Source organism: Bison bison, unplaced genomic scaffold, assembly GCF_000754665.1.
Source record: "Bison bison bison isolate TAMUID 2011002044 unplaced genomic scaffold, Bison_UMD1.0 scf7180017864340, whole genome shotgun sequence".
NCBI lineage: Eukaryota > Metazoa > Chordata > Mammalia > Artiodactyla > Bovidae > Bison > Bison bison.
In genome coordinates this window covers 764358-776703 of record NW_011494912.1, presented here as the reverse complement: position 1 = coordinate 776703, position 12346 = coordinate 764358, and the positions used below count along the sequence as shown (strand labels likewise).

At 50.7% G+C, this 12346-nt stretch overlaps 1 protein-coding gene across 1 annotated transcript in view; it reads left to right on the top strand.

Annotated features, from left to right (window-relative positions):
* AUTS2 (autism susceptibility candidate 2) overlaps nt 1-12346 on the top strand; it is a 1223225-nt gene that overhangs the window by 1207852 nt on the left and 3027 nt on the right. Inside the window, exons 18-22 of the mRNA XM_010854341.1 lie at nt 1339-1480; nt 6813-6890; nt 7933-8016; nt 9454-9676; nt 12223-12340. Coding sequence (XP_010852643.1) covers nt 1339-1480; nt 6813-6890; nt 7933-8016; nt 9454-9676; nt 12223-12340 — 645 coding nt within the window. The remainder of the gene's footprint in view (nt 1-1338; nt 1481-6812; nt 6891-7932; nt 8017-9453; nt 9677-12222; nt 12341-12346) is intronic.

The window sequence follows — 12346 nt, the reverse complement described above, 5'->3', positions numbered from 1 at the left end:
AGGGCTGGACTCTGTCCTGGAGTCTTGTTGCTCAGAGTTGAGTAGTGTGTGCAGGAAACATGGAGACTGTGCTGTCTGCCTCCCGCAGTGTTGCCACTGGCTCAAGGGGTCTGGGTAGGTAAGACGGATGAGTGGGATTGCAGGACAGTAAGGTTCAGCCACCAGGGAGTGGCAAACTCATCTCTGATCCTCACACAAGCCAGATCAGATGTCTCTGTGTTGATGTTTTCGTATGCTGGGACAGAGATTTACTCGTGGCAGAGCCTGATGGAGTTTGGGGTGGAGCAGGGCCAAAAGACAGCATCCGATGAGTCTGAGATGGGAAGGGTGAGGGCCAGAAAGTGGGGAAGGCCTGGGAGGCTGGAGAGCTCAGAGGAGGCGGCGAGGCAGGGGGAGACTGGGAGCCTTAGACCCAGGTCAGGGGTCGGTGCTCATCAGGGGAGGTGTGAGGCCAACACAGAGAAGGCTTTTGAGAATCCTGAAGGTGGGGGTGGCCTGGACCCATGCTCTAGGAGAGGCTGCCAGCGTCCAGAGTGAGGCCAGGGAAGGAAGCAGGAGGAAGACAGTGAGCCAGTTTCTACAGACTCCGAGAAACGTGACCTTGGGGGTGGATATACTGATAGGAGGAAATGGAGTGACTGCAGTTGACGGCAAGGTCTTCACAGCAGGAGAGGTTCTGGAAGGTTCACTGGTTGGGCCTGATCTCTTCCTCAGATGATTGGGTTAGCCCAAAGCCCCTGTTAGTCACATTAATATCCCTACTTTGTTTCTGTTTGTTTCTTTAAAAATAATGTAACAACGATCATTTGAAATTAGCTTGTAGGCATGCAAATATTTCTTCATAACTTTCAGCTACTAATGTAGTGTGATCTGTTAGAGCACAGCTAAGAGTCATTAAACAATTAATTTACACAGCAGATTATTCATGCAGAATTGCCAATAAAATGAGCTTTAAAATACTATCATTTAAAAACTTGCTAAAATGAACCTTTGCAGCAAATCAGAAACCACTTCGGGACGGTGGTGGTTCAAGGAGTTAGGATGTGGTTCTAAGCCTCAAACCGTGTACCCTCAAAGACAGAGTATGACTTTTGCCCCTCGGCATTTCTGCTGCGAGCCTCAGGCCCTCTGGGCAGACCTGCTTTTCTTGCATTTGAGGGTTACATGGTTTGTGGCTTGCTATGTTCTCCCAGCAGGTGTAGACTTGAACCTGACCAGGGCCCCAGCCCGAATGCACTGTTCACAGAGTTGACTGTCCGTCTCATTAATATCTTTCTTCCCTAATGTTTCTCTTGGGGCTCCCTCCTTTCCTCCCTTCGCCCTCCCTTGGTGCTGTAGAAGCAGATGCAGTCGGATCCACACAAGCTGGACTTTGGCCTGAAGCCTGAGTTCCTGAGCCGTCCTCCGGGCCCCAGCCTCTTTGGAGCCATCCACCACCCCCACGACCTGGCGCGGCCTTCAACTTTGTTCTCCGCTGCCGGTAAGTTCAGAGGGGCAGGGGTGAGCTGGGAATGGTAGCTCTCAGGTAGCTAGATGAGTGATGTCTGAACTCTGGGCCACTGTTCGGTCACTCCCCCAAAACAGCAATTGATGCCAGTTTGCGAGGCAGCATCACAGCACATCTCCAGAGATGGACTGTTCTCCATGGATGCTCCCACTTCCATGAAAGAAGGGAAAAGACCCTCTCTCCCTTCAGGGACTCATGTTGCTTCAGCATTAAACCACTGTAATTCACAAGTGTGTCAGATGCTATTGAGAAAGATCAAGAGAGCTTGCAAGGGTAAATCGGAAGAAAACAATGCCGCTATCCCTGCCCACAGAATAATCAGGGGTTTTGCACCGTGATGCTCGGTTATGCCCTGTGAGGATCTGAGGATAAACAGATACAATTAAGGTAGGTGCCACTGGTGTGGTCTGTGACAGAGAGGGTGAACTGCTTGGCGGCTGGTTTTCTCTGCTACAGAACTTAACATTCTTGCCTGGTTGGTTGTAATGATGCAGGAGATTTAGGGGACAGCATTTATTAAGCTCTGAGAGTACCCGCTCCCAGGTGCCTCTTAGGTGTGCCAGAGTGGGTCCCTGATCATCCCTGCATCGGGTCCCTGCCCAGTCCTGCTCCAGGAACATGCAGACGAAGGCAGCGGCCATCAGGAGTCATGGGTAAACGAGAGCCACCGTACTGCTACCAAAGTCTTCCCTAAAACTGCCTTCAGCGCACGGTGCCTGACCCAGGGCTGCCCTGGGTCGTGCTCATAAGTGCCAGTGCTGAGCGCATCCTAATGGTTGACCCCATCCCCTCCTGAATGTCTTTCTCTGGACATGCATATTCAAGCAGCTCCCTGTTTCTAGTCCTGAGCGAATAAGTTTCACATCCATCCTGCCTGCCGCCTTCCTAGGCTTTTTATCCAAGACTCATTTTTGGTGGACCCAAGGCTCTTCTGTTCAGGAAGAAAGAAATACCCACACACTGCAAGAGACCATCATTCTAATGGGCCTTGTCCCCAAGGCAAGGGGACCCCGCCCTTGAGGGCAGATGGAATTTGCTAAGGTCTTAGGTTTCTGTCATTTCTGTTGAGGGATAGGTTCAAAGGCTGGTTACCATGGCATCTGGGCCCTGAGACAGGGCTGTGTGAAGAGTTTTTGGACAGAAACAGAGAAGTTTCTCCCTGGCTTCCATTTGAGCCCAGCAGATGAACTGGCTTCTTTTGCTTGGATAATTCTAGAACTCTGGGGCACCCCTGGGGACCCTGAGCTGAGCAAAGCTCGGATTTTCTTCGAAGCATTAATTAGCTTGTACTACACAGACAGGGTGCAGCCAAATTGTTATTTAGCTGGCAGCGCTGTTGAGGGCTAATGAACATGCTGGGCTGTCTTCACTCTGTGGAGGTGGGCGTCATACTTGCACTTCCTGAGTGGAGAACACGTCACCATTGAGGGCTGAAGGGAGGACTCCTCTGGCACCTTCTGCCGCCGAGATGCTGCGGCTCTGTGTTCTCTGCTGCGTGCTTACCTCCACACCCCAGGCCCACAGGACCCTTCCAGGCTGGGGAAGAAAAACGCAAAACATAAATAGGGTGTTGAAGGATCAACCCTCCTCCACTTAATCTATGTTCCTGAAGGAATTTATACTTGGTAAACAAGACCAGGAGCTGACTGTGGCTCAGACCATGAACTCCTTATTGCCAAATTCAGACTTAAATTGAAGAAAGTAGGGAAAACCACTAGACCATTCAGGTATGACCTAAATCAAGTCCCTTATGATTAGACAGTGGAAGTGAGAAATAGATTTAAGGGCCTAGATCTGATAGATAGAGTGCCTGATGAACTATGGAATGAGGTTCGTGACACTGTACAGGAGACAGGGATCAAGACCATCCCCATGGAAAAAAAATGCAAAAAAGCAAAATGGCTGTCTGGGGAGGCCTTACAAATAGCTGTGAAAAGAAGAGAAGCGAAAAGCAAAGGAGAAAAGGAAAAATATAAGCATCTGAATGCAGGGTTCCAAAGAATAGCAAGAAGAGATAAGAAAGCCTTCTTCAGCGATCAATGCAAAGAAATAGAGGAAAACAACAGAATGGGAAAGACTAGAGATCTCTTCAAGAAAATCAGAGATACCAAAGGAAGATTTCCTGCAAAGATGGGCACAATAAAGGACAGAAATGGTATGGACCTAACAGAAGCAGAAGATATTAAGAAGAGATGGCAAGAATACACAGAAGAACTGTACAAAAAAGATCTTCACGACCCAGATAATCACGATGGTGTGATCACTGACCTAGAGCCAGACATCCTGGAATGTGAAGTCAAGCGGGCCTTAGAAAGCATCCCTACGAACAAAGCTAGTGGAGGTGATGGAATTCCAGTTGAGCTATTTCAGATCCTGAAAGATGATGCTGTGAAAGATGATGCTGTGAAAGTGCTGCACTCAATATGCCAGCAAATTTGGAAAACTCAGCAGTGGCCACAGGACTGGAAAAGGTCAGTTTTCATTCCAATCCCAAAGAACGACAATGCCAAAGAATGCTCAAACTACCGCACAATTGCACTCATCTCACACGCTAGTAAAGTAATGCTCAAAATTCTCCAAGCCAGGCTTCAGCAATATGTGAACCGTGAACTTCCTGATGTTCAAGCTGGTTTTAGAAAAGGCAGAGGAACCAGAGATCAAATTGCCAACATCCGCTGGATCATGGAAAAAGCAAGAGAGTTCCAGAAAAACTTCTATTTCTGCTTTATTGACTATGCCAAAGCCTTTGACTGTGTGGATCACAATAAACTGTGGAAAATTCTGAAAGAGATGGGAATACCAGACCACCTGACCTGCCTCTTGAGAAACCTATATGCAGGTCAGGAAGCAACAGTTAGAACTGGGCATGGAGCAACAGACTGGTTCCAAATAGGAAAAGGAGTTCGTCAAGGCTGTATGTCACCCTGCTTATTTAACTTATATGCAGAGTACATCATGAGAAATGCTGGGCTGGAAAAAGCACAAGCTGGAATCAAGATTGCCGGGAGAAATATCAATAACCTCAGATATGCAGATGACACCACCCTTATGGCAGAAAGTGAAGAGGAACTAAAATGCCTCTTGGTGAAAGTGAAATAAGAGAGTGAAAAAGTTGGCTTAAAGCTCAACATTCAGAAAACAAAGATCATGGCATCCGATCCCATCACTTCATGGCAGATAGATGGGGAAATAGTGTCAGACTTTATTTTTCTGGGCTCCAAAATCACTGCAGATAGTGACTGCAGCCATGAAATTAAAAGACGCTTACTCCTTGGAAGGAAAGTTATGACCAACCTAGATAGCGTATTCAAAAGCAGAGACATTACTTTGCCAACAAAGGTCCATCTAGTCAAGGCTATGGTTTTTCCAGTGGTCATGTATGGATGTGAGAGTTGGACTATGAAGAAGGCTGAGTGCCGAAGAATTGATGCTTTTGAACTGTGGTGTTAGAGAAGACTCTTGAGAGTCCCTTGGACTGCAAGGAGATCCAACCAGTCCATTCTGAAGGAGATCAGTCCTGGGTGTTCTTTGGAAGGAATGATGCTAAAGCTGAAACTCTAATACTTTGGCCACTCATGTGAAGAGTTGACTCATTGGAAAAGACTGATGCTGGGAGGGATTGGGGGCAAGAGGAGAAGGGGCCGACGGAGAACGAGATGGCTGGATGGCATCACTGACTCGTTGGACGTGAGTCTGGGTGAACTCCGGGAGTTGGTGATGGACAGGGAGGCCTGGCATGCTGCGATTCATGGGGTCGCAGAGAGTCGGACACGACTGAGCAACTGATCTGATCTGATAGGAACTTAGGCAAAAAGCAAGGGATTCTTGGAACAGTTACTAGTAAATCCATTCCCACCCTGTTTATACTTCATTCTGGAGGGTAATCTTCTCTAGCGTAAGCAATATTGAAGTTTTCCCAAAATGGGTATTGGGTGAAACTTTGAACTGGTAAGTATAAAAGTAGACACACTTGTTAAATTCTGCCACTTTGATCTTACTGTTGGCACAAGTGCCTGAGATAAACTAAGGGGGCTTCTTCAGATGACCTTGGCCTACCTCTTGTCTAGAGTCAGGACTGCCTCCCAGAGTACTTGCCTCCTTAGCTGCACATCGACACACACGCCAGGTGGATGTCCTCAGCTTTTGGAAATATCATCCTTCCTTAATTCACATGTGCACGCTGTCAAAAGGATTTGAGGCTTCCCATGTGGCTCAGTGATAAAGAATCTGCCTGCCAGTGCAGGAGATGTGGGTTTGATCCCCTACAGGAGGAAATGACAACCCACTCCACTATTCCTGCCTGGACAATTTCATGGACAGAGGAACCTGGTAAGGCTATACAGTGCATGGGGTGTCAAAGAGTCAGACACAACTTAGCGAGTGAACAGCAGCAACAGAGGATCAAGGCCAAATATAAAGGAGAGGAAAGGGGAAACCAAAGAGAGCACTAAGGTAGACCCGAGTTCCCCAGCAGGCGAGGCAAGGAGTAACAGGAGGCTGTAGGGTGATCGGTGTCCTGGGGCAAGTGAAGAAACTAGCTTTTCCCGGCACCGAAGTTCAAGAGCCTGGAGGCCTCCGTCTCCCACAGCCTGACTCGACTCTCAGTGCGTTCCGTAGGGTCCGGCTTTAGCATCTCCTTCCTTGCATGTCTGTGACGGCTAATACGTTCTCAGGAAAAGGGATTGTGCAGAAGCCCAAGCAGTGCAGCCCAGAGTCCAGCTCTGTGGTGGCCACTCCTGTGCCCGGATTAGACGTTGTCTCTCAGACTGAAAGCCTCATCCCCCAGAGGTGTCTCTGAAGAAGGGAACCCGGGGCCAGATGCTGCCCCAGAGAGACTGAGTGCACGTGGCCACGGCTCCTAGTCCGTCAGTCAAGAGCCTTGCTTCCCGTTTTTCGCCCGGCCTTCCTCCAGACGTACGTGGCCGTGGAAGCCCTGCCCCACCGGCGGTGTTTTTCCGTGTTCGCAGTGCTGAGCGTCGGCATCAGTGAAAGGAATACCTCTCTTCGGTAGCGGCAGCCCAGCCAGGAAAGAGAAGAGGGGTTGAATTACTTTCCGCCTCCTGACAAGCACGTTTCTCTTTCCCCGAGTGTTGCCCGGGTAGACTTCAGCTGTGTTCTTACTGTACGTACTCCCAGCGGAGGTCTTAGGGGACCAGAAGCCAGTGGCATTGTATTGGGTTGACCAAAAAGTTCGTTCAGGTTTTTTCCCGTAAGAGTATACGGAAAAATCCAAATGAACCTTTTGGCCAGCGCCAGAGAAGTGGGCGTCCTCTGAAGTCTAACTCCATTGTGTCCAACTCTGCAGGTGCTGCACACCCAACGGGGACCCCGTTCGGGCCGCCCCCCCATCACAGCAACTTCCTTACCCCCGCTGCCCACCTCGGTGAGTTGTGTCCCTCATTCACGGGCATTGACGCGTGTGTCTCAGAATACCTGCGTTCCTGCTGCACTTTCTGGCTAGCGGGCCATAGTCCTAGATAGGTCACTTACCATCAGGAGATGGAGGTAACCTCAGAGATGTTTGAATCCAGGCCATCCATCTCTAGGAGTTCACCACCTCTTACACCGGGCTCTTCAAATAGGAGATCCGTGCGCAGTTGTGGTTCTGTGTGGAGTTACTCAGTGTGCAGAGGGTGGAAGCCCTGGGACCTCGGGGAATCCACGTGTACAGCAGCCTGTCCCCACTGATGGGAGAGGACAGTGAACTCCTGCCCATAAAAGGGCACCCGTGGAGGTGGGGAGAAAGACACCATGATGTAATGTAGAGACAGTATCTCTTATTTTTTAATCATTTCACAGCCCAATTCATATATCTCTTCCTAGTACAGGGGATTTATTCGTGGCCTTTATTTATTTGGTATTTTCACACGTGTACCAGCACGTGCGGGCAACGGTACACCCAACCACAGGGTGTAGGATACGTGTGACCTCAGCCTTCCATTGGGAGATTTTAAGCTGCTATCTTAACTTCTGTTCTGTCAGAGCTTACAGGGCGCTTCCTGAGAGGAGGAGAGACAGGCAGGGAGGCATGTGAGCACACTGTGGCTTGAGTAATGTTCCCCACCCAGCAGAGGAGAGATGGGGGCCTTCCCTGACGGTCCCATGGTTAAGACTCTAAGCTTCTGCTACAGCGGCGTGTGGGTTTGATTCCTGGTCAGGGAACGAGGATCCCACATGTATGCAGCATAGTGTGGCCAAAAAGAGCACAGCACAGTTCCAGGAAATAGCCCCCACAGATATTTTGCTAACCCAATGCCCAGATCCAAAAGGATGAAAAACCCTTTGGATAATCTGGTGGGAGAAGTGAGACAGATCGCGTCTGAGTATACACGTGGCAAGGGGCCCCCACTGCCTTCCCAGGAATCTGTGCTGCCTCACTCAGCGGAGTCCTACAGCCATGCCCTTCTTCCCAATCTCGTCTGCAGAGCCTTTTAATCGGCCGTCTACATTCACGGGCCTGGCAGCCGTTGGTGGCAACGCCTTCGGGGGACTTGGAAATCCTTCAGTTAGTGAGTACCTCTAGCTTTTTACAATCCACCTTAAACTGTCTCCTCTGATCTGTCGATGGCTTGAGACCTTTCTAGATGAAAGGAACCATGCTCTTGGGAAATAAATGTAGGTTATAGCATTGCCAAAGCAAGCCCAGTCAGTGGAGTTAGGTCTAAACCAACCTCTAGCACGCTGTTGATACATGCTCCTGAAGGTCAGGAAAGGTGGTCAGTTGAACGACACAGAGTTTGCTAAAGTTCCTCATTTCATCCTACGCCATCTCTAGCCACCCCGCGTTTAGCCACAGCACTCAATAGATGTGGGCTTCCCTGGTGGCCCCGTGGTAAAGAATCTGCCTGCAGTGCAGGAGACCCAAGTTTGATCCCTGGGTGGGAAAGATCCCCTGGAGAAGGGAATAGCAATCCACTCCAGTATTCTTGCCTGGAGAAACCCACGGACAGAGGAACCTGGTGGGATATAGTCCACAGGGTGGCAGAGAGTCAGACACAACATAGCGACTATACCACCACCACCCGTTAGACGTGAAGACAGCCTGTACATTGCATCTTGCTTCAGTGGAAGTGAGAAAACACGCTGAAGAACAGGAAACCATGCCAGGCTCAGGACAGCCCAGAGAGGGCAACATCCAGGAAGACTAATTTTCCACCACTGAGAAGTCAAGGGGCTTTCCAGGTAATCCAGCAGCTAGGACTTCACCTTCCAATGCAGAGCGGGGCTGTGGAGTCAATACCTGGGGGGCAAACATCAAAACAGAAGAAACAGTATTGTAACAAATTCAGTAAAGACTTTCCAGAAAAAAGGAGTCTGTCTAAAGTAGGGAGGGAGTTGCAGCTCTTCCGGTTCTAAACACCCTTTAGCCACTCAGTATCAGCTTGTCCTGTCCACACGTCCTGCCCACCACTGCAGGAGACTTGAGATGCAGCTCCGTCCCAGGTCCTCGGAGCCTGGAGACCCTCCGTGTCTGACCCTGTCTGGCCTCTGCTAACGCTGGTTTCGGTCGCTGAGGCTGTGGACAGGGTAGCAGTCGTGTTACATTAACAGGGCTGTGGTGGGCAGAAAACAACCGCAGATTCTACTCTGAACGGAGCTGTTAACCCAAGTCACACCATCCATGTCCACCCTCCTGCATGCTGGGGTCCTCTGCGTGCACCTGTCAGGCTGAGACCCTTTCCTTTCTAATCTCCCCTCTCCACCCCCGTCTGCCCCTTTGCCTTTGGTTAGAAAAAAAACAGGAAAAGCTGTGAGCTTACTTAACCTCTCCAGTGTAGGACACGTTCCTCTAATGAATCTGTTAATCTCCTTTCCTTTTCCAGCTCCCAATAATATGTATTCATTTTAACTCTGAATGCTGTTAAAAGTTTTTTGGTAAGTACCTTCATTACGGCGGATATATAATTTCTCTGAAACCTTTTTTGTTCTCCACTTCACCATTTCAGCACCCAACTCAGTGTTCGGCCACAAGGATGGCCCCAGTGTGCAGAGCTTTAGCAACCCTCACGAGCCCTGGAACCGGCTGCACCGAACGCCTCCGTCGTTCCCGACCCCTCCGCCCTGGCTGAAGCCAGGGGAGCTGGAGCGTAGCGCGTCCGCTGCAGCTCATGACAGAGATAGAGATGTAGATAAACGAGACTCCTCCGTTAGTAAAGATGACAAAGAAAGGTACGCAAAGAACCCGCTCTCGAGTCCCGATGGGGGAGCCCCCTCCTGCCCAACGTACCGGCCCCCCACCCCCCGACCCCCCGGCCCCAGCCTCGAGCTTCAGCTGTAGCCTCGGCCCCTCACGCAGCCGGGACGGCGCCCCCGACCCTCCTCCCCCCAACCCACCGCCACGCCCTGAGCCCAGCGACCCTTGTCCCTCCGGCCCCACAGGGCCTCGTGACCACAGGCCAGCATCGCAATTCTAGGTCCAGTACAAAGCGAGCGAGTCCCGGCTCAGCAGCAGTGTCCACACCCAGCCCCCCCCGCGAGCCCTAGTGTCTCCAAACAGAAACCGCTCTCCAAAAGGTAGTGAGCTGGAGCCTGGAGCAGACACACACGGCATGAATCAGACCATATTTGCTTTCGAGTTCGTGCAGTCCATTGACTCATCCATAGGTTTTTCGCTCTCTCTCCCCCTTTTCTTTTTGTTTTCTGTTAGAAAGCCATGTTTTGCATCGTCTCATCATATTTTTCTCAAATTCTGTTCAAACTCAAATCCTGGGCTCACAGATGACCGCTAAGATTTTGCTAACCCATATTCAAAGAAACCTCACCAAGCAATTTGGGTTTCGTGTCACCAGCGGATAATTTATTTTACTAACCGTTTTTACCTCCTTACGTGGTAGTCCATGCCTCAAAAAGAAGTAGCCTTAAAGAGGAAAAACATCTGAGTTTTTTTTCTGAAGAATGTCATAAGCATTCTTGACAAGGCCTTCCTCCTGCTTGCCTCCCTTTCTTGAGGGTATTTTCAATTTGAGTGAATTAGCAAGGACTACATGAGATACATCGGACTACAGGATCTTCCCTGGTGGCTCAGACGGTAAAGCGTCTGCCTACAGTGCGGGAGACCTGGGTCAATCGCTGGGTCGGGAAGATCTCCTGGAGAAGGAAATGGCAACCCACTCCAGTATTCTTACCTGGAAAATCCCATGGACGGAGGAACCTGGTTAGGCTACAGTCCATGGGGTTGCAAAGAGTCGGACCCGACTGAGCGACTTCACTCACACAAGATACACCTGTCGCAAGATACTCAACAACACTTCCCTTTGGGAACTGAAGTTTCCAGTACGATCCAAATCTTTTGTTTTTGTTTTTCTTGAATGTTGTGTGCATGTGTGTGTATGTGTTTTGTAGCGATCTAAAAGAATTTAACTTTAGAGGCTCTAAATGCAGCAGGTTAAGTAGCTGTTGCATCATAGGCCATCATGCTAAGTGATTTCTTTCTTATAAAAAGACAAGTTTTTTCCTTGGGAGAGCATGGTAAAAATCTCTCAGCCAATGGGAGGGCCATTTAGGACATCATGACATACAGCTCTGAGCTGCCAGAGCAGGTGCCCCTGGAGGGGCCACCCCTAGACCAGGAGCTCTCTAGATGAGCAGTCCCCAACCATTTTGGCACGAGGGACCGATTTTGTGGAAGACCGTTTCTCTATGGACCCGGTGGCAAGCAGGCAGAGAGGGTCTCAGTTTTGTCTGCTACTCACCTCCCGCTCTGCCGCCCCGTTCCTGACAGGCCACAGCAGAGGGGTGCCAGCTCCCGGCTGGGGGAGAGGGAACCCCTGCTCTAGACGGCCTGTCAGTGAAGGAAGAGCAGCACTTGGCAGCTCACCTTTCTCTGTTTCTCTAGATGGACTCACAGTGGCCTTTTGGATGAAAGGAAATTCAAATACACTTTTCTTTATCTTACCTCTTAAAGATGCTCTTCTTCTTAGCCTCTGCACATTGTCTAGAAACAGAACCTTGTAGGGGCAGCCTTAATTCTCTCTGCGGGGCACCCTCACCCTCTGGGCCCCCCAGGCCTCCTGCTCCCCCCCACCACTTTCTGTCTCGGGCTGTCCCTCGAACACCCTGGTCTCGGCTCTCCGTGTTCTCCCTCTCCTCTGTCACTTCGCATTGTGCGCCCTGTATTCTTAAACCCCCACCCCAGTTCACAGACGGAACTGGTTCTCTCCGGCCCCTTAGCTTTCGTGTCTCTGGACCTGCTGCGTCTTCTGGCATCAGATCCTGGCTTCTTCCTAAGACAGAGGTGCTTTGTGCGACCCCAGTGTCCTGAAACTGGTTTCCTTTCGAGCCCCTCGGGGGCTGCATCTTGGTTGCCCCATACCTGCAGCCTTTACTCTGAAACCAGCCCTTCTTCTTGCTGTCAGGAGAGAGATTTTCCCGTGATCCTCGGGTTGTGCTCCCCTGCGGGCTCAGAATTGCCGTGTTGGAACTTGATTCTTCATCCTGAGAATCTAGACAGGTAGCCGCCCGGCCCCATCACTGACCTCATTGGTCGGTTCAGGTTTCTGAACGTTCTTCCTCCTGGTCTTGATTCAGGTCAGTGCCTCTTACATACACAGTTACGGCCCCTCACACTCTCCCACCCCTCATCCCTCGGGCTTCACCCGCTCAAGCCTCCTCTGGAGTCTAGGCCAGTCAGGTCAGGGTGGCCGGCTGGGCCTCACCTCAGGCAGCCGGCTGGCAGCCCAGCTCACCTGCCTCCCGGTGTCCCATCTCCTCCGCAGGGAAAGCGTCGAGAAGAGACACTCCAGCCACCCCTCTCCAGCCCCCGTCCTCCCGGTGAGCACCCTGGGACACGGCCGCAGCTCCAGCGAGCAGATCAGGGGGCATTTGAGCACCGAGGCTCGC